General features: G+C 50.2%; 1 protein-coding gene across 1 annotated transcript in view; it reads left to right on the top strand.

Annotated features, from left to right (window-relative positions):
• Nucleotides 1-22155, top strand: part of NCS1 (neuronal calcium sensor 1) — an 80981-nt gene that overhangs the window by 45288 nt on the left and 13538 nt on the right. Inside the window, exons 3-4 of the mRNA XM_067541964.1 lie at nt 20198-20336; nt 21809-21887. Of these exons, the coding sequence (XP_067398065.1) occupies nt 20198-20336; nt 21809-21887 (218 nt within the window). The remainder of the gene's footprint in view (nt 1-20197; nt 20337-21808; nt 21888-22155) is intronic.

Here is a 22155-nt window from a genome sequence, read left to right as displayed (position 1 = left end):
AGGCCTGTGTGGGTTACGTGTGCACTTTGGACAGTAAGAGGGTGGAGCCACACCCTTACGAGGGCTCCATGCATTGTTTGATTGAGGGGATCTGAGTGTATTGTTCATTTCCAGCCTTAATAACACAAATTCCTGCCTATTTAGAGGGGGCGGGGGCTTAGAATGGCGCAACGCTTTGCCGTTCAACCCCAGAGCTCAAAACCCTCTCTCCCCAGTAGTCTCAGTCCTCGCCACCCCCTGCTTTGAGACACGTAACTATTAACACCCCCATTTTACAGATGGGGAAACTGAGGCGCAGTTCACTGAAGCAGTAAGTTCATTGACACGGAAAGGAATAGAAGCCATGAGTCCGGATTGCTGTTCCAGATTTTCTCCCTCTTTGTGTTCCCTTGGAAAGGTTGAGACTGACATGGCAGGCACACAGCACCAAGCCTCACAGCCAATCAAATGTCTTCCTCAGCCTGAATGAGCCTTTCTGCACATCTGGACTGGCCAGTGAGAGAAGTTGTCTGATCAAAAGGAAGGAAGGGCCGGGAGCTCCTCCCAGGGAAGATCAGAGATCATTTGCAGGGTGTAATAGGTTATTTCTGCAGCGTGCTCTCTGATGCTGCAGACTCTGGGCTCCCTGGAACCGGGCCAGCTGCTAGAAAGAAGAGACCACACACGATGTGCATCTGCTGCAGCAACATGGCTGCAGTGCCGCGTCGTCTAAACTAAAACTGGATTTTGCACTGAGGAGCCTCCTTTATCGAATTGCAGAGGAAGGTCTCCTGGAGTCCCCCAGCCCTGCAACACCACCCTGTGGGTAAATCCTTCCGGCTATCTCTGGGCTGTACTGGGTGGCTCACTGTGAGAAATGGTGGATCTTCCTGCCCCTTCCCCCAGGGAAATCTCTCCCATTGTAATCTGAACCCTTGACTGCCTTGTTATTTCAGAGGTCACTGCTGAGGTTGTGAATGGAGCAGGAGTGTCAGTGCGCGTTGCTGGCAGTGAAGTGTGTTCCGCCAGCCAGAGGAGGCTGCGTTCTGCCTAAAGTCAGAGATTTGATTCCAGCATTATATAAAGATAATATTGCAACGCACAGCCTTGCATCCTTTCCTTCTCTCTCTCTCTCTCTCTCTCTCTCACACACACACACACACACACACACACACACACACACATTCTTAGGTGTAAAGTTCCAGAGGGGTAGCCGTGTTAGTCTGTATACAGCAAAAACAAGGAGAGTCCTGTAGCACTTAAGACTAACAAATTTAATTTCTGCAGGCATGAGCTTTCGTGGGCTGCAACCCACTTCGTCAGATGTAAGAAGCAGAAATCAGATGGGGGTATATATATACATATCCAAGGGTAAGGAACAACAGTGGGGAGGGTAGGTGTTAGCAAAGTCCATTCAGTTAGAGTAGATGAGGCCTATTCACAATCATTGATTAGAAGGTGAGAATGTGTGAACAGTGACAATTACTTCTTGTAATGAGAGAACCATTCCAAGTCCCTATTCAGACCCAGTCTGATTGTGTCAAGTTTGCAGATGAGTTCCAGCTCTTCATTTGCTCGCTGAAGTCTGTTTTTGAAGTTTTTTTGTAGAAGTATGGCAACTTTCAAGTCAGCTACAGAGTGTCCTGGGAGATTGATGTGTTCTCCGACTGGTTTATGGATGTTACCATTTTTATGTCTGATTTGTGTCCATTTATTCTTTTGTGTAGTGACAGTCTGGTTTGTCCAATGTACATGGCAGAGGGGCATTGCTGGCCCATGATGGCATATATTACATTAGTAGATGTGCAGGTGAATGAGCTCCTTATGGTGTGTCTGATGTGGTTAGGATCTGTGATGGTGTCACCAGAGTCGATGTGCGGGCAGAGCTGGCAACAGGGTTTGTTGCAGGGATAGGTTCCTGGGTTAGTGTTCTTGTTGTATGGTGTGCAGTTGCTGGTGAGTATTTGCTTCAGGGTGGGGGGCTGTCTAAGCAAGGATAAGTCTGTTTTCTTTGTTGAGTCTGTCCTGTAGTAGGTGACTTCTGGGTACCCGTCTGGCTCTGTCAATTTGTTTCTTCACCTCTCCAGGGGGGTATTGTAGTTTTAAGAATGTTTTATGGAGATCCTGTAGGTGTTTGTCTCATTCTGAGGGATTGGAGCAAATCCAGTTGTATTTTAGGGCTTGGCTGTAGACAATGGATCGTGTAATGTGTCCAGGGTGGAAGCTGGAGGCATGAAGATATGTATTGCGGTCAGTTGGTTTTCGGTACAGGGTGGTATTAATGTGACCATCCTTTATTTGTATTGTAGTGTCCAGGAAGTGGATTTCTTGTGTGGACTGGTCCAGGCTGAGGTTGATGGTGGGGTGGAAATTATTGAAATCCCGGTGGAATTCTTCGAGGGACTCTTTCCCGTGAGTCCAGATGATGAAAATGTCATCAATGTAGTGTAGGTAAAGGAGAGGTGCTTGGGGACGAGTTTTGAGGAAGCGTTGTTCTAGGTCAGCCATAAAAATGTTGGCATACTGTGTGGCCATGCAGGTGCCCATAGCTGTGCCACTGACTTGAAGGTATAGATTGGCTCCAGCCTGAACCCTGCGAGCCTGAGTCAGCTGGCGTGGGCCAGCTCTGGGTTTTTAATTGTAGTGTAGACATAGCCACAGTGGCCCCAGCACCAGCTGCTTCCGAAGTCACAGGAATCCCTAAAGTAGGCACATGTGGGATTCTTTGCCCCCTCCATGAAAGTTTTGTTGTAACCCCTGATGCTTAGAAATTGGCTTAAATCCTGAAGCATGAGGTTTCCTGTCCCTTCCAGCACTTTGTTTTAGCGTTCATCGTCATTATAATTGGCTATTCTTATTGTCCATGGAAATGTCCAACGCCTCTTTGGATCTTGCTACAGTCTCATCTTCAGTGACATCAGTGGCAGTGAGTTCCACAGTCTAATGGTGCATTCTGGGGATATTTATTCCTTTTAATCCATTGTGAATTTGTCACCTTTTGTTTTCATGGAATATCCCCTTGTTCTTGCATTATGAGATGGAGTAAGGAAGCTCCTGATCTACCTTCTTTATATCATGGATAATGGTGTCATGGTGTTCTCCTGTACTGTACAGAAAGCTGGTGGGCGTGTATTGGAACTAGAGAGACAGTACATGTCACAGAGCAGAGGTCTGAGAGTCATGATTTTTCTGAGCTAGATAAGCCTCCCCAGCTCCCATTAAACCCAGTCAGAGCTGCAGCTGTTTGGCACCTCTGGAAACTGGGCCACAGAGCTCCATTCCCATAAGCTCACTGAATGCTTGTGGGCAAGTCACTTTGCCTCTCATTTTGTGACTCAGTTTCTCTGTCTGTAAAACGGGGAGAGCCCTTCCGTGAGGTTAGGCTTCGTTCGCATCTGTGAAAGGCTCTGCGTTCCTCTGAGGACGTGTCCTGTCGGATTGCCAAGGGCTACTATTATAATAATAAATATTATGAATATTGCCAAGAACACTGCACATAAAGCTCCACTTGACTTGCCTCTCAAGAGAGGGTCAGAGCTTGTGAGATGGGAAGCAACCCTTTCTCCCCCCAGAATCTCTAAATAAACCAGGTTCACTGGAGGTCAGTGGAGACGTGCCAGCGAACAAATTAAGAGCCTTGGTGATTATTCTTAGCCGTCCTTTGGGAACGTCGCTGGGTTGCAGGGAAGGCAGGAGGTGGAATGTCTATTTAAAACTAACCTTTTCTTAAAGAGGCTAATTCTAACATCTCTGGATGTGTGCATATGCATCCAGGCTGCCACTGGAGACTGTGACTAAAGGGACAGCTAATGAGCCAGTTTTTTGCCTGGATTTTACATATATATATATAATTTGTCCGGCGCACCAATAAATGGTTTGCTTCTCCCCAGTGTTACACAGTTTCCCTCTTTCCCTCCTTTTGGAGCTAGAGTCCTTACCTCATTTTGAGCAATTAGGTATTGGAAGGGAGCGGTGCAGGGGGGGTAGAAATGGGAGGACCCCAACATTGGAGGCAGTAAAATCAAGGATCTGCACAACTCTCAGGGTCTTTCTGCCCAAGTGACTGAGCATATTTGAGCAAAGCCTCCTGGTGCCAGCTTGGGAAGGGGAAACCAAAACTCATCATGCAAGGCAGAGGCGCAGTCTACGCTACCAACTGATATCCGTATAACTGTGTTGTTCTGAGGGTGGAAAATCCACGCCCCTGAGTGACACAGTCACACCAACCTAACCTACGGTGCAGACAACGCTATGTCAACGGGAGGGCTTCTCCCGCCAATCTAGCTACTGCCTCTCAGGGAGGTGGAGTACCTACACCAACAGGAGAAGCTGTCTCCTGTCGGTGCAGGTTGCATCTTCATTAAGAACTGCAATAGCGCAGCCCTGTCAGTGTAGACAAGCCCTGAGACTTCTCTCTCCATTAGCATTCCCTGCGGTCCCCAGGAACCAGAGAGGATGGCCCTGCTTCTGGCACTCCTCCACCAGCAGAAAGCAGCCCCAACGCTGGCTTCCCAAAGATTCTCTGGGCACAGGGGAATCCCCGCAGAGGGCAGGACCGGCGTAGCTAGGCCAGGCCCTGACAGAAAAGATGGAGTCAGGGGAAGGGGCATGGCTGGAGTGCTGCCCTGCACAGATCTTCTCCAGCTGCCCGAACAGACCCCAGGGGACTGCTCTTACTTGTGCTGGGGGTCGAACCAGCTCTCAGTTGGCCCTAGGACCGGGAGAGCATTAAGGTTTTGACTCCAACACTGAGTGGAGAGCGGTCACACCCGAAGATCTCACCCCACCATTTTGTAGCCTTGCACACACCTCAGCACTGAAGAAGTCCTGGGCTTGCACGCAGCTCCCACGCTAAAATCTTCCCGCCGGGGACTTCTGTTCGACGAGTGCCGTGGAAGAGAGGAGCTGCTGCACTGGACTGGACCTTTGTCCCCGAGCCAAGGCCACTGCTCTGCTTCAGAGGATGGAGAACTGTCCCTCTCACCCCAGGGCGAGTGTGCTGTGCTGCACATAGGGGAAAATTCCTCGCCAGTCTCTCTGGCCATCAGTTCACACTTTTACCCAGGACACTGGATGGCAGGACTTCACTAATTACTTATGCTTTTAGTCATAAAATTGACCAGTCCTTTCTCCTCCTCCTCCTCCTCCTCCTGCTTCCTTCGTTTTAAATCCACCTACAACACTTTTACTCCGTAGCCCCCCCAGCTTTCTGGGGGGCCTGGAGGGTCTGTTCTTACACCTTCCCTTTGGGGGCTGGGACCGCTGGCGTGACCCCAAGCTGGGCTCGGCCACACCTGAGGGTGCTGGGCCGTTCCCGCTAGAATCCCTGGCAGCGGAGACCCAATGCACGGTGCCCGTTTGCAACATATTCAGTTGTGCTCTGCCTCTGCACGGCGCACCAGGCATTGCTGAATGGTGACAGTGCCTGAAATGAAGCGTTCGGGGGGGGGGGAGGGGCAGGTGTTCTTCTCCGACAGGCCCATTCTCCTGCCATCCCATCTGCCACCCCAAATGTAGGCCCCAGAAATGCCACTGCTTCCCCTTTATCCTCTTTCCAAACTAGTCGGGGATTTTTTTTCCTTTGATGAGTCAAAGCTGCAGCAACATGAAAAAGATGTAACTGGCACTTCGGCTTCCCACCTCGCCACCCCCCCTGCCTCCCACCCCCTCTCACCACGCGAGCTGCTTGGTGCCTGACAGATCTGGGTGATGGCATTGCATAACGCTCGTGTAATCTCTGAGCTACTTCTTCTCTGCTTATTCCCCTTCTCCCGCCCCCCCTGCAAAAAGTTTGCATCCGCACTTGTCACCCAGGTGTCTCTTGCATGGCCTGGTAGCTGGGGGTCCATCACCCACCCCTTCGACTGGTTTGTGGTTGCAACCAGCGCCAGGTGAGAGGGTTGATCTGTGCATGCCAGAATCTGCTCACTAAAATGGTACCCTGTGGAGGAGAGGGGCTTGTGGAAGGTAGTTGGTCTGCACTGTTGGCTTAGGCTCCGTCTACACTGCATTCAGGAGGTGCAATTGCAGCACATGTAGGCACGCCTGAGCTAGCTCGGATCGAGCCAGCTCGCTATAAATAGCAGCGTGGCCGCGGCAGCACACATGGCAGCATGCCCGAGTACAGTCCTGCCCACCAGGACCTGGTTACGGACTCGGGCGCCTCGCCCATGCTGCTGTAGCTACATGGCTATTTTTAGAGAGCCAACTTGATCGAAGCTAGCTCGGGTATGCAGTTGCATCTCCCGCCTGCGTTGCGGACAGACTCTAGAGGCAGTGCAGTCTAGTGGGCTGCGTCTGCGGCAGGAAGTTAGGGCTGAAATTTCCCTTGCGGTTCAGGGACATCCCTGGGCCAAGCTCTGCCTTTGAATGCACTTCACGTGTCACCCCCTCTCAGTCAAAGGGGCTTGCATGCGTTGATCTAAGAGCTGAGTCTGACCCATGGCAAATAGGTGCAGAAGAGCTGCAGCTGCTGCACACTCTCTCCTTCTGGCATCAAGACCTGCACTGTTAGGCAGCTCCACCTTCCCACGGGATTCACACAGGCCTCTCTCTGCTAGTGTTTTCAAGGTTGCTCCCCTCTCCTAAGCAGCTCAGCTATGTTAACCCGGCAGGATTCAGTCTTCACCCCAATCTCAGAGGTGCTGGCTGGGCTCCTTTCCAGCATCAGCTCCAGACAGCCTGGCTGACCTTCGCGAGTGGCTGTTCTCTGCAGCCACTGACGTTTCCTGAACCCGAGATTTTAGTCGTCTCCTGCCCAGGATAATGGAAACCTGGGACCTTGACTGGGCACCTTTTCTATGGGGTGAAATCCCATAAGCCCTGCTGCCCCAAAATGAGCGAGGCTGACGTCCCAAAGCTGGGAGTGACTTTCTGAAGGGAAAGGCTGCTGCAGAACCATCCCAGCATCTCTTTGCAAGTGCGAAATCTTCACTGCATCCTGGCAACCTCAGCATGCCACCTTCAATCAACTCAGCCACGCTGGCGGGCCAAGCCAGACATCTTTTGTCCCCTTCGCGCCGCCCTTCACAAGTGCAGTAGCTGCGGAGACACAGGCTGGAATACAATTTAAACAGACTCCAGCTGAAGTGTGGGGCTGCCAGACTTACTGTGCCAAAAGCAAAGCAGGGGGGGACTACATGGGTGGAGAACTGCCAGGCAGAGAGAGAGGGCATGGTCCCGAAGAAATTCCATGCAAAGCCTCTCCCACCCACTGGAACAGCAACCAGACCGGGACTAGAGAGTGCTGGACCTCCTGTCCAGCCTCTGGGCTGCTGCCATGGCGCACTGAGATTGCACTGGGACCCCTCATGTGCCTGGCACGTCAGAGGCCCTGGAAATGTGAGTGATGCCCACATACACCTTGTGCGTGCAGTGTCAGGATTTACAGGCTTCTCCCTGGGACCGCCATCACTGCGGCCAGCACGCGCAGCACACTTCCCAAATCTTGCTAACCTGCAGAGGTTTGGGATCATTCCTCAACTTCGTATTGGACACGTTGGGTGCCAGCAGATCTCTGCCTTTGGCTGCACCAATGGTCTCTCTAGTGCTCCTTCAGTCTCTCGTCCAGTCTGTCCCGACAGCTGCCTTTCCTTCATAGATTTCAGGCCCAGAAGGGACCATTGTGGTCATCTAGTCTAAAGTCCTTAGTCTGATCGCCTGCATAACACAGGCCAGAGAACCTCGCCAGGGCTTCTTGCATCAAGTACAAAAACGTGATTGAACTAGAATGTATCTTTCCACTCCATCTTCCCCTCCAGCCTCTATCTTCCACACCAGGTCCTACCCAGCAAGCCCTGCCCACGTGCTGCTCCCTCCAGCCCCTTACCCCCCACTCTACTAGTGACTCTCACCAAGTATTTAAATATGCCATCTAAGCCCCATTTCTCTTGCTGTCCAACCAGATCCAGCCCCTTTAGATCCTGACCCCTCTCACTAGATGCTGAGTGTTCCAGCTGCCCTCCCTGCACCGTCCATCAATTCCCACCATCTGTTCCAGCTGCTTTGGCAGAGCTTTTGCTGCTCCATGCTCATATCTGTCCTTTCCCCTGGGTCCAGCTCTGAGGTGCTTCTCCCTCGGCTGCTAGGTCCAGTGATCAGGAACGCTGCTCTTCTAGAACACGTTAACCAGATGGCATATCGTTCCTTCAGGCTGTTAGCTGTTCTCTCCAGCTGCCGGTCAACAAATGCTTGGCTTGTGTGGGATGCTGGAATTCAGGGGGACATCAAAGAGTGGGAGGAGAGTTTTGCAGTTAAAGCATGGAACTGGGAGTCAAGAGATCCGGGATGATTTCCTTTTTCGTCCACACAGATCTCAGCTGTAGGGCACAGTCATCATAAGAAAACAAAATTCCCGTGCTCCTTGAAGCTGTTCAGTTGCTTCAAGGAGCGCTCTAGTGGCAGGAGAGGTATTCTACTGAGTGGGAGTGTAATGCTGAGATCTCAAGACAGGACTCTATTCCATGCTGTGTCACCATGGGCAAATTACTTAATCTCTTTGCGCTTCAGTTTAGCTGTCTGTAAAATAGGCAAACCTCCCTGCCTCGTAGGGGTGTGTTGCATCTCTCTGAAGAAAGACATTATATAGATACCAGGTCTTATTATTTATTACTATGGCTTCATTGTAGCATGTGTTTTCAGAGAAGTGGGTTGTAAAATGACTGCGAGGTTCCAGCTAATTGAGTTTTCCTCTTCGGCATCTGTGCACTGATTCTTTTGGGAGCTTTCATTCTCTCTCGTTACACGGAGCTGCACTTGCTGGTGTATTAATGAGCCATTAGGAAGAGTTGGGCAGCACGTGGACGCTTTGCATTGGCAGAGGTGAAGTAAGAAATCAGCACTTGCATCACGCTTTCCAGCCACAGCCCTCAAAGTAAGGTGCAAGAGAGAGGCAAGTATCCTCATCCCATTTTACAGATGGGCAACAGAGACACAGAGGGCCAGAAGTGTTCAGCATCAAGCAGCTCCCCCGGGGCCATTCTGAAAGAGAACTGAGCACTTCGAAGAAGCTGGCTGAGTGATGAGAAGTGACTCACCTCAGATCTCATGGGAGGTCTGTGGTGGAACCCAAAACAGACCCCAGGATTCCCTGAGTCCTAGTTTTGTGTCCCACCTCTGCACCACTTCTCTTCCCACTGCTATTTATTAAAGCACAGCATTTTAAAGGCTTAACCCTGTTGGACAAGGCAACACTGCCAACCCTGAGCATTCAAAAATCACAAGGTTGACTTGAAAAATCATGAGAGTTTAATAAATAATAATAAAATTGGGGTTATTTTTATGTGCCTTCTGGTTTTTGAGCCTTTAGGAATCATGTTTTCAAGTTTTCCTGGCCAGCAGGAGGAATGGGAAGTTTGTTTTTAAAATGAAAGCCAAGAATCGTACATAATCACCTGACTCCAGGAGCTGGGGCTTGAAAACAAACACCAAATATTAAGGGACTCCCAATGAAATCATGAGAGTTGGCAATACTGGAAGAGAGGAAGGATGGCCCAGTGGTTACGGCTGTACCCTAGCAATAGGGAGATCTGGGTTTAATTCCTTGCTCTGCTACAAACTTCCTGTTTGACCGTGGACAAGTCACTTAGCTTCAGCTCCCCATCTGTACAATGGGGTTAAGAGCACGGCCTTGCCTCCCAGGATGCTGTGAGGATAAATACGTTAGGACAGTGAAGTGCTTTGAGACCTACTGCTGAAAAGTACTTTGTCACAGCTCGGTGTTATTATCTGGGGTACTTCTTGTTTATGCAGCTGCCATGGTCCCAAATAACAGCACTCATTCCTGGCTGAGCAGTGCTGAGCTCCTAGGGTCAGGCTCCCAAAACAGCACAGCATGCTGGGTGCTGAGCACGGTTGAGATTGGTCCCAATTGTAGGCCCTGAGCATTGAAACTTGGGTCCCTCACGTGGCCTGCACATGGCTCTGTGGGCCAGGAACTCCTGAGTTCTAATCCCAGCTCTAACACAGGCCTTCTTTCTGACTTCGGGCAAGTCACCTCCCTGCTCTGTGCCTCTGTTTCCCCATCTGTAAAATGAGTATAATGTTTATCCACCTGTTGGACTAATATCTATAGAGAGCTTTGAAGACAAAAGACATTTTACAGATGCAGTTATTACTTGCCATCTGCTCCCTGAGGCGGCCCTGTGTCGTTTGGCTCACTTTCACTACATTGATTTCCCCCCCTCTACTTTGCACAGATTTGAATATACAGTTGATACATTTACATATGCAAAGTGGGCATGCCTGTTGGAGATCACTTTTCACTGATTATTTTCTTTAAAGGCTTATATCCCCCCCAAAACAGTTGCTGTGGGAACTGCTCTGCGACTTGAGCACCTGGTAACCGGGGAGGCTACTGAAATGCTCATTTCCGTGCTGCTGCCTGCTGCGCTCTCTTTAGCAATCCCACAAGTCAGGACGTTGGCTGTCTGCAGCGGCAGCAGTCCCTGCAGCAGACCGGCTGCCATGTTTCCCAGGGTCTTGGATCTAAACCACTGGCCACTTGAAGTGGAATTTATAGCTCCAGTCCAAGCTGAAGTTGTGCTGGCCATTCAGCCCAAGGGTTTTTTCCCCTTCACAGGGGCCTGCTTATGTGTCTTTGTCTCTTACTAGCTTTTTGGCTCATAGAAGAAGTGGGTGCTAAGATGCACCTGTTTGATTAGCAGCAGCTGGTGGTTGCATCCCTGCCTCATGGGGTCTTAGCACGAGAGCACGAAGGCTGCCTGTGTGGTGGACATTAGCTGTGAGCTGTTGAGGCAGGGTTTCTGGCTACGGTTCTGGAACCTCTATCCATTAATGCAGGGGTTCCCAACCTTTCTCATAGTGTGAGTCACCTTTTAATGTAGAGATTCCCCTAGCACCCCTCCTTCCCTGTCTGTGTTGGTGTGGGCTACCTTCCTTCCCACTCATGATCGCGGCATACTCCTGGGTCCATTACAACAGTTGCTTGCCTGAAGAAGTAACCTTAGGAATGTAATGTATTTTTAGCTCCTTTTTGTGCAGTTTTAGCAGCTGGAAGTGAGGAGGAGGAGCGAACATCACATGACCAGCCAGCTCTCCCCCCCCCCCCCCCCAAGTGTTCCGTGGATCACAGTTCGGGCAATTTGACGTAAATGCTTTACAGCTTAACTGAACTGCATTGGCAGATCTGCTGGAGACCCCGGGACTGGAATAGCAAAGCTGTCGCAGGTCAGGCCTGGGGTGCATTGGCAGACTCGTGGAGGGGGAAGCTTGATCGGCACTTGCAAAAATCATTCCTCTCTCCACCGGTGTGTGTGGGTGTCTCTCTTTCATGAGCCGTGAAATTTACTGGCCAGCATTACAGAAGAAGTGAGCGAATGCAGTGCAATGGAGGCAGCAAATGTATGCACTGATATAATGCCTATTCACACACATGCTAACACACCTCCGCACCGGCCTGCCCCAGCAGAGAAAAGAAATAAGGGAGGGAAAGCCTGAAGAATTTAGTGTGCGGAGGGTGGAAATCTCTCCCAAGACTTTGATCAAAGCCTGAGCACTGAGGAAAATGCCGCAGTAAGTGAGAGATGCTTGAAAAGATCATGGAAACTTTCAGCACCACTTTAGCAGGCGGCAGCGGCCTCAGCTGTGTTTACCCACTGCCCTAGAGGTTACTCTTATCTTTCCCCTCCATTAGCTGTGTGGAACCACACTTGGCAGCGCTAAGCCTGGGTGAAGGATTCCAAGGGGTGTAACAGGAGCCGGATTGTGTGTGTCTAGGTTGTGGTTGGTAGCATTAGCTGGTCCTTTTTTAATCCAGAGGCAGACCTCCCTGGCTGCCTGGACCTTTAAACAACCAAATTACGTCCTTCACAGAACGTCTTCAGCTTTATCCTGAGGCCCCCTGTTCTTTCTGCTAACAATCAAGAGCTGCAAGTGGCACAACTTCTCTCCTTGTTCCACGTGGCCAGTACAGGTGGAATCCAGGCCTAATCGTAATTTCCAATCCTGACATTTTGGAACCATAATTGGGGTTCTTGCAGTTTGGTTCTAGAATTGAGTGAAAATTCAGGAGAGGCAGCAAGGTGAGGAGGAAAGAGCTCCTAAAATCTGATCCTGGCCCTGCCGCTGCCTCCCTGGGTCCACTGGGCAAATCACCGTGCAGGGGTGTGTGTGGGGGAGGAGAGATTTTCAAAGGAGCCTTGGGGAGTTAGGGCATACATCCTCAAAGATGTTTAGGCACTTAATTCCCTTTGGAACTTAATGGGAGCTGGGTATATAACTCCCTTAGGTGCTTTCAGTAACCCTAGCCTTGCCCTCTCTGTGCCTCAGTTTCCCTATCAGTAGAAGGGGATGATTCTAACCTTCCTTGCCAGGATCTGTGGCAAGTGATGGGTTAATGGTCAGGAGCCGATTCAGCAAAGCACTTAAAGAAACACGTGCTTAATTTCCAGTCAACGTCACTGAAGTCGAGGGCACTTAAGCACTGGTGGAAGCTGAGCATGTGCTTAAGTGTTTTGCAGAGTCAGTCCTCTGTTTAGGCCCCAATGAGTGCCAAATATTTTAATAGTAATTTTTAATCATTGCTTGTTTACAGATCTGGACTGATCCATACGTCACTGAGGGGAAGAGAGGCCACCTTCCTGTTACTGAATCTGCCCACTGGGCTGTGCAAAATGTTTGCACCCAGCTTCGAAGACCTTGAAACATGAGGCTTTCACGTCTCATTTTGACTTCACCAAATCTGCCCCAGTCAGCTGCTAGCTCGCCCCTTCCCAACCCCCACCACCTCCTCGGTCTGGCAGGGCGGATGTACCCTGCACTAGCAGTATAATAATCGTGATTCATAGCTCTGAAACAGCACGTTTCATCAGTAGATCTTGAAGTGCTTTACAAAGGAGGGCAGTGTTGTTATCCCCATTTAATAGAGGAGAAACTGAGGCACAGAGCGGGGAAGCAACATCCAAGGTCCATCCAGCAGGCCAGTGACACAGCTGGGAATAGAAGCCAGATCACCTGCACCCAGTCCAATGCTTTATCCACTAGGCAACACTGCCTCCCATATATAGCACAGCAACGTCCCCTGGTACATTATGAGAGATCAGGATTGAGAAAAGGCTCCACCCACTCACCTACGCACATGCGTAGGGGTGGAGCAAGGAACGTAGCAGCTCCCTCTCTGGGCCCAGGGGCAGGGAGGCAGCAGCAGTATGCATTTGCAGAATTATATCCCAGCAGAAATCTCCCAGAGCTGACCGTTCCCCTCACAGCCAGTGGTGTGCATGGAGGAGAGGAGACGGGTGCTGTGTTCTCTCATCTGAGATGGCTAGAGGCAGGCTGACTACACAGCGCAGGGAGGATGGGCTACAGAGGCAGTGTCCTGTCTGACTAGGCAGTGTCCCTGCATCCACAGCCTCGTTCTGAAGGAATCCTGGTTCTTTTTTTTTTTTCTTCTCCCACTTCTACATTTTCCACAGGACTATTAATTATCAGTGAATCGGGTGGTCTCATTTTTAACCTTGCTTCAGACCTCTCCCACAGGCTCTCCTCGCCCTTTCATGTGTTTCTTTCCTTAGCCCTGGGTTTCTCATGGGTGGGGGAGGCAGGATGGAGGGTTTTCACATTCCAGGCCAAAGATACCCAGGCGTCCCAAACGGATTTGACCCCCTGCTCCTACTGATCCTGGTTGCTCGATTCTTCTGCATCCCCTGCAAAGTTCCCGCTGACTGCAAAGGAAGAACTGAGGCTGCTCTACAGCTGTTGAAACCTTAGCTGCTTGCCTTTGTCACAGAGGAATCCGAGGCTGCGCTGCAGAGATGATTTCAGGGAATTGATTCAAGTGGCAAAGGCAAGCAGCATTTGGAGATGAGGTCACTCGTGTTTTGCCTGCAAAGGGAGTCTATTCAAACCCATTACCTATAACTCCACCGCCAGCAGACCCTTTGATCTTATTACGCTGTTCAAACCCTGCAGCTCACCGATGTAATCAGCTGGGTTCTTTTGGGCTCTGCTTCTTTTTCATGTTGCCATAGCTCAGGCTGTCTCATCCAAGCTGCAGGGCTGTGCTAGGAGCTTCGGTTGCTCTCTCCTTGGTGATAAGAGAAATGAATGCTTCTGTGATGGATTAACCATTTCCTTTGCTGCAGGGCAGGCCTAAAAATGTTGCTCCCTGGTCCCTCACCTCGTATTATTATTAATTTGTATGATGGGAGCAAGAGGCCCCAACTGAGACCAGGGCCCCATTGTCTTAGAGTAGAAAACATTTCCTGCCCCAAAGAGCTTATGATCACAGAGTGGGGAAACTGAGACACAGGAAGGGGAGGGGATTTGTCTAAGGTCATCCAGGAGGTCAGTGGCAAAGCCAGGACTAGAACCCAAGTCTCCTGAGTCACAGCCCCTATCCATAGGGCCATGCGGCCTCTCCCACCTGTGGGCAAGAAGTAAACAAAGTTGCCTGGCTCCCTAACTCTGTGCTGGGCAAACCTCAGAGTCTGTGCGGAGCAAACCTCAGGGTCCAAGTGATCACAGAATTGTCTGCTGGGGTCCACTCAGAAACACACGACACCATAACAATGGCATTATTTTACAGATCAGCATCTCTGCATCTCTTCTTTGGCTGCAGCACGTTGCTCCTCATTTGCCATTGTTCTAAGCCTTGGTCCAGCCACCTCGAAGAGCAGTAATTCCCTGGGACCTTCATGCATTAGAGAAAAGACATGGAGCTGCAGAAAGTCCTGCCTGCTACTGACCTGCTGTGAAACATCAGGCAGTGAGGCAGGTCCCTGCACATTTCTGTGCCACTGTTTCCCCTCGTAGCCTGTGTCCATCTATTTGGATTGCAAGTTCCTTGGGGCAGGGACTGTCTCTGACTCTGTGTATGCGCAGTGCCTGGCTCAGTGGGATCTCTGGGTGCTACTAGGACAGAAATAATAATGGAGTGATGATCAGTTGGTTGGTACTAGTGTGGGTTAGCGATTGGCAATCCAAGTGGCAGATGCTCTAGTTAGCACCGAGCTAACAGAAGGGTCCCATCCATTCCAGCTGATGCTAGGGGTTTAGTGATGATGACTCTTGCCTCTGTTTCTTTGTAGATTGCAAACCACTTTGACAAAAGTCTCCCCACACCTGGGGCTCTGGGAACGTCCCTGCGGATTCTAATGTGTTACCTGCCTTTGCCAGCTGGGCGATGCTTTGGATTACAAGACGCTCTGACTTGGCTAAGCATGTTGTCTCATGTTGCTCTTGGCAATGTTGAGAACACTGAATGGTTACATTCCTCCAGGGAAAAAGAGAACACTGTCTAGAACTGCCTTGCTCGGAGCGTTTGCTTTAATACACAGACCACAATGAAATAAAGAGGAATGGCTTGTGTGCAGACCGCAGAAAACAAAGGTGATGCCTAATCCTTTGCCTCATATCCCTGATGGGGAGCCCCTTTGGATATGTCTACACTGCATTATAAACCCGGGTCTGTGGGACCTGGGCTTGTGACCTGGTGTATCCAAGCCTGTGCTCGAGCGTCCACACTGCATTTTAAACCAGGGTTAATAATTGCTGGACCTGGGTCTCTCAGCCATGCTTTCACATCCATTCTGTGCTACGCAGACCTTCTGACTCGGGTTTGTGGCTTGAACCGCGTCCACACTGCAAAATGACAGGGCTTAGATCTGAGTCACAGCAGGACTCAGGCGATGATTCAACCCCCTAACAGGTTCCTAGGACCCAGGTCCTGACTGGTTTGTGTGTGGATGGAAGAGGGAGCATGGATTCCAACCTGAGACAGAGCCCGGGCTTAGTGTGCAGTGTAGACACATCCTCTGTGCCCTCATGCTCATCCCCAATGACTTTGCTATTGTAACATATTAGTACTTGACCCTTATCTTTGATGTGTTCAACAAACCTTAACTAGACCTTTACAATATCCTCTGACGCACCTAAGAGGGACTTTTGCAGGTGGCTAACCTGAGCCAAACTTAAATTGTGACCTTGCCCAAGAACACACCACAAACCAGAACTGAAATACAGGTGTGCCTGGCCCTGAGTCCTGTGCTCTGAGTACTGAGAACATGCTTCCTTCTCACAACCCATTGCTCTGAGGGCATGGCTACACGACGAGTGCTACTTCCACAGAAGGGTAGGTGTAGGTAATTCACCTTCCCAAGTGGCGGTAGCTATGTCAGTGGAAGAATTTTTCCATCGACCTAGCTGTATTTACAACAGGGTTGGGTCAGTTTAACCCCTGCGCTCAGCACCCCCCTGAGTCGTCTGGCTAGGTCAATCTAAATTTTAAGTGTAGACCAAGGCTGAGTCCTTTCCTCCTGGGGGAGAGGGTTGGGTTATGTTTTCATATTAATGCAAGGCAAGTGGGGGGAATATACCAAATTCCCTGACAAAACTCATTTCACTTACAGACTTGTGTGTGTGTGTAGGGATTGCTTTCAGGCATTTCTTTCTAGCATGGACAGAGTGGGGGCAGGCTTCTAATTCAGCCCCTGTGTAGCGTATCCCCAGTTAAATTATAATCCAGTTACATGTTTATTACAGCCAGGCTGGTTTGTTCATAGGCAGTGGCACTGCAATGTATGTTCCATGCGGTGTTGGTAATTATTATGACGATTATTATTGTGCTGGTCACATCCTGAGATCCAGAGCTTGGTGATTAAATATGCTAATTGCAGACTAGAGATGCTAGTTAATTAATATAATTATTCTCATTTTATTCTCCCCTTCCCCACTTAGTACATAGCCTCACGTTTAAGCCTTAAAATGACCAGATAAAAGAGAAATAACTTGATATTTTCCATTAAAATCATCATAGGAAGAATAAGGGTTAAGTCCTTGTGCTGCCTAGGCTGGCTGAGGGAGGCTGGGTCAGTGGTTAGGCGCTAGTATAGGACTTGAAAGACCGGGGTTCAAGTCCGTGCTCCGTCACAGACTGTGCAGCCTTGGGTGAATCGCTCAGCCTCTCTGGGCCTCAGTTTCCCCTCCATAACATGGGGATAATAGTACAGTCCTTCCCTCGGGGGGTGTTGTGAGGATAAATGCATTAAAGACAGGCAGGTGCTCAGATACTGTGGCGATGGGGGCTCGATAAATGCCATGGATCAACTGCTACTGCTGCTAAAGTCCTGATTGTGTGAGGTACTGAGTTCAGAGAGAGTGGCGGTCGCTCAGCAGAAAGGGGGAAGGTTGGAGGATTATGATCTGTAGCAAAGGAATGGTATCTTCCTCACCTCTTATGAAGTCTAGAAACTAGCATGGAGATTGCATGGGAGGAAAACAGGCTCGGAAGGGAGAGATGCTAAGGATTTTTGGATGTGAAGAAGGCCTGCAGGCAGTTTGCACATGTGTGTGCCTGCTATGGGAAGAGCCTATACAAATCCCCAGGCCAAGAGCAACCGGACTCTGCAGTTTGTGCATGCACCAGGCCAGAGCAGCATGGAGTAATCTGCAAATACGTCTCAACAATTGTGTGAGGCTGCTTCTTTGTGGGGGGCTCAGTTGCTGTCGGGAGCTCCAGCAGATGTAGGTTGTGGTGATTTAGCAGGGAGGCTAACCGAGCAACGCAGGCATGCTCAGATTGTCTGGCTGAGTGCAGGAAGGACTGTACTTTCAGAGTTACAGGGAATCAGAACATTTCACCTCCTGTTATAACACGTAAGAGTTAGTCAATATGATGTCTTCTTAGGAGGATGAAGTCTTTTATTCTTGTAGGGGGAGCAGAGTGATCCAGTGGCTGGGGTGTAGTGTTGTGAGTCAGTAGACCTGGGGTCTGGTCCTAGACTCTGCCAAGGACATGCTGTGAGGGTCTGTGCCTTGGTTTCCCCATCTTTAAAATGTGCCCTTCTTTTGCTTCCGCATGCCTCAGTTTCCCCATCTTTAGAAGGGGATAATGATCCTGCCCTCCTTTGTAAAGTGCCTTGAAATCCCTGGATGGAAACCACTACCTATAAATCAAATGTTAATCGCTGTGATTATTTTATATATACATTAAGGAATCCTTAGCCAAAGTGGCATGGAGCAGCAGTTCTGAAGATACACGCCCTTGTTTTCATTCTGCTCACAGAGCTCCTGTTAACATCAGTGGGAGTTCTGTGCAGAGACCGAAGGAAGTCTATGGCTATTTATGTCCTGGTGTGGTTACAGAGACTGAAAGTAACTTTAGTGCTGTTATGGTAAGTTATGTGTACACTAGAAGCATGACAGTGACCCAGCTGCAGGCACTTATTGCAATGACAGAAGAACTCTGTAATAAATCACCTCTGGTCGATGTTCTGTCAGCCTATCGCTGACTACACTGCGCTTTAGGTTGCTTAAACTACATCTCTCAAGAGTGTGAATGTTTCACACCCCCGAACAACATAGCTGGGTCAACCTAGTTTTCTTGTGTGGACCAGCCCTTGGACTGTTGCCCTGAGACTTGCAGGGTAGCTGCCATTAAATGAATACGTAGTGCAACAACAGATACCGCATGCTAGCATTTCGGGGCCTAATCTGAACAGAGAGGTCACTGCATAATGTGCTCCAGTGACAGGGCTGTGTATATGTAGCTTTAATTACTGAAAAGTTCCATATCAGCTACAGTGTTACTCTAATGAGTGTGTTCTGCTCAGGAAGCTCTCTGGATGCTAATACTTTCAGCACTTTTCATCTGCAGAGTGCTTTAGAGATGTTAACTTAGCTTCATGAACCCCTTTCAGCCAGGAAAACATCTCATAACCTGGCTGTATCGAAGCAAGGATTAGCGCTCAGGCATTGCTGGTTCCCAGTCCTATGTTCAGGTCACGAGATTGGTTGGCTCCACCCTAGCACTAAGCAGTGATAAGAATACTTATTTGTCAAGTAGGGTTTGATCACTGAGCTAGAGCTGCTTGGAATAAGAATTAATATCTAACACTGTGTGGTACTGTCTATCTGTAGATCACAGATGAGGAAACTGAGGCTCTGGGAAGTGATGTGATTTGCCCAACAGGCCAGTGTCAGGACTAGGAATTGAACCCACATCACTTGAGTCCTAATCCAGTGCTCTGTCCACTAGGCAATGCTACCTCCCAGCAGTTGGGCTCTCGGATCACCTTGCAGCTTTGCACCTTGACACAACACTGTGCCGTGGCAATTGCGCGTGTTGTTGCTTTTTCTTCTAACAGTCGTAATATCTGGCATGAACATACGCGCGGTTTAGCCAGACGTAGAGATTCTACCTGTGTGCCTGCAAACCGAGGTCAGAGACAGCCTGCAACAGGCATCAGCCTGTGCAAATGTGGGGCATGAGCAAATTTTGCAGGTGCCCCTTAATGATCATACTTTGCACTTTTCATTCATAGATCTTAAAGCACTTATAGAGAAAAAGCAAGTACCATTAGCCCCAGCTCACAGAAAGGGAAACAGAGGCACAGAGCAGGACCGTGAGTTGCTAGCAGAGCCAGACATAGAACCCAGGTCTCTAACTCCCGAGCCCTGGCTGCTGGACTAGACTGCCTCCTTTAGACCCATATATTTGAAGTGTTGGCCTAAGAGATGGCCTTTGAGTACTCTAGCACGCAGGGCTGGAGCAGTGAACTGCATGGTAAGCTGTGAAATACATTGTCGGGGGTAAGATTGTAGCATCCAGGAAGGGGATCGGCCCATTGGGAACAGCTCTCCTCTGTATCCATTGTATTGCACTGTCTGCCAAGTGCCCCCGGTACCTGCATGTGCAGAGGAGGAAATAGCAAGTGAGGTGTCTGCTGGGGCGAACTTGCCGGGTGGAAATCCTCACAGGGCTCAGTCGGGAGTATTGGAAACCTCAAGAGATCACCAGCTACTCCCTGCTTTGGTTCTTCTGGCCGCTTGCTGGGCACAGTGGAGAGTCAAACTTTAGCCCAGGGGCTGCCTCCTGCAACCCAAGGGGAGTGCGGCTGAGATACAAATGCAGAAACGTGTCTTTGCACCAACTGCTGATACCAGACAGGCGCCTCCTACAAAACACAAGTTGTCTTGTCACTGAACCGCACGGGCTGCAAAGCTGCTCTGGAAATGCACAAAGCGTGTGAAAAGGGAGAGGTGGAGGGAGGACGTTGGCGATCGGGAATTTCTCGCTCTCTGGATGGGCTGTGTATAATGCCAGAGAAAGCTCAGCCCTGGGGTAAAATAGTAGGGCTGTAAAGAAAAGCACTCGCAGGGCAGCAAAGGCCTCAGCTGGGTCAGTGGGGAGGAAGATGGGCGTGATGTGCCCAGTCGACCTGTAACTAACTCACTCTTCTTTCTTTCTTTTCTTTCTTAGGTACAAGGGCTTCATCAAGGACTGCCCCAGCGGACAGCTGGACGCTGCTGGATTTCAGAAGATCTATAAGCAGTTCTTCCCCTTCGGCGACCCAACCAAATTTGCAACCTTCGTTTTCAATGTCTTTGATGAAAACAAAGTAAGTCGATGACTGACAGCAGCTAACCCCCTCCTCCCACCCCTTTGCACATCCCTCTCACCCACCAGGAGCTGTGCTGTGTAGAATGCCTTAGACAGTGACACTCGCTCACTGTTCACGTCTCCAGGTGCGAAAATCAAAACGTTCGCTTCCTGGGGCGTGAAATTCCAACGGAGACGCTTTCGCAGTGAGTCCCTGCACTTGTTTTGCTGTATGGTTCTCGTGGGCGCAGCGGATAGTCAGCGAAACACTAATGAGGACAAAGGAGACATTTTGTGCTGCTGACAGAGGCCGAGCGGGCAGGCCATCCCCTCCCCACTGCAGCAGCCAGAACGAGCCACGGCTGGAATTACACAGAGCTGCAGAGTTCACATTGCCAGCCCGCCCAGATAAATGTTTGTAATTCCCTTCTCCTAGATCTCTCTCCTTTGCCCTGGTGGCTACCATTTCAGAGGGCATCACAGAGCGGGTGAGCTGTTTGTGCCTGGGGCGTGTCAGACTCTCCAGTCACCTGGCCACCAACTCTCCTGTTTCCAAAGACAAAGCTGCTGAGGAGATAACCCGGGATCCCTGCTCTGCTGAGGCCAGGAGCCTTTCACTTGGCTCTGCCAAAGGACAGGGCTTGGACCTGAGTCACAGCAGACTCTGACCCAAGCTCATAGCGGGCTCCTAGGACTCAGGTCCTGGGTGCTTGCTGACCCAAGTCAGACTGATGTGTGTGTGAACCGAAGTGGGGCTTGGGCTCAAACCTGAGTCTGAACATGGCCTTAGTGCGCAGTGTAGACATTCCCTATGTTACACCGAATGTAGACTGCCTGGGCCTCTTCCCCCCTGCCCCGTGCACCGTGTCTTCATTTACAGATGTACGAAGCAAGTGTCAAATGCTCTCAGATCAGAATGGTACAAGGCAATAGCCCCTGCCATTCTGTGACAGGCCCACTGATAGCAGTGTAACTTGCACCAGGTCTCCTCCAGATTTGGCTCTGGGATCGGAACTCACAGCAGAGAAGGAATACGTGAAACTGCCCAGAGCAGGGGAGTTGCTCCACCAATTGGGATACCAGGGTGCTGTTCTCCTTCCACAGAATCAGGTGCCTGCCAGAGGAGTCTGGTGCCCAGTTCCCTGGCCATCATCCCGCGCTCTCTCTCTTACCATCTGATTAATCCCCTAGCACCAAAAATAACTTGAACTCTGAATCTACTGGAGTGTAGTTATGGAGAGGGATCACCTGGGCAAGACCTGGAGTGATGGAGCCCCATGAGCAGGAATGCAATTAACAGGCAGGACCAAAACTCCACTTACGTCATCGCAGTGAATCAGTAGCGCGGCGTCTGCGTTGAGTAGGCCTGCTTAGGTCTCCAGATGTGTCTGTAGGCACAAGTCACAGGAATGGGCACACGCATGTAGCAGGACAAACCTCTGCCCGTGTGTCTGAGCTCGGCTGGTCTCACAGGGCCCTTTCCTTTCGCAGGATGGGAGGATCGAGTTTTCGGAATTCATCCAGGCGCTGTCGGTCACTTCCCGAGGGACCCTGGATGAGAAACTGCGGTGTAAGTCCTCAGCTTAATTTGTAACCATGAACCGTGTCTCTCTCTGTCCCCCCACTTCATCCCCTGAGCCCAGAATGGGTCCAGAATAGCAAGAGACGGTCATGCAGGGAGCATCTGCCCAAGCAGGGAAGAGCACTATAGAGGGGTCTCCTCGGCTATGTCTAACCTGCACCTGGGACCAGCCCTTCCAGCTGGGGTCCACAGACTCGGGCTAGCGGGGCTCACAGTCGCGTGCTAAAAACAGCTGTGTAGGCGTCGCTTGAACGTT

Source organism: Emydura macquarii, unplaced genomic scaffold (assembly GCF_026122565.2).
Source record: "Emydura macquarii macquarii isolate MOO-44397 ecotype Brisbane River unplaced genomic scaffold, CSIRO-AGI_Emac_v2 contig_691, whole genome shotgun sequence".
NCBI classification, from domain to species: Eukaryota; Metazoa; Chordata; order Testudines; family Chelidae; genus Emydura; species Emydura macquarii.
The sequence above is the reverse complement of the archived record's forward strand: the minus strand, read 5'-3'. Positions and strand labels throughout refer to the sequence as shown.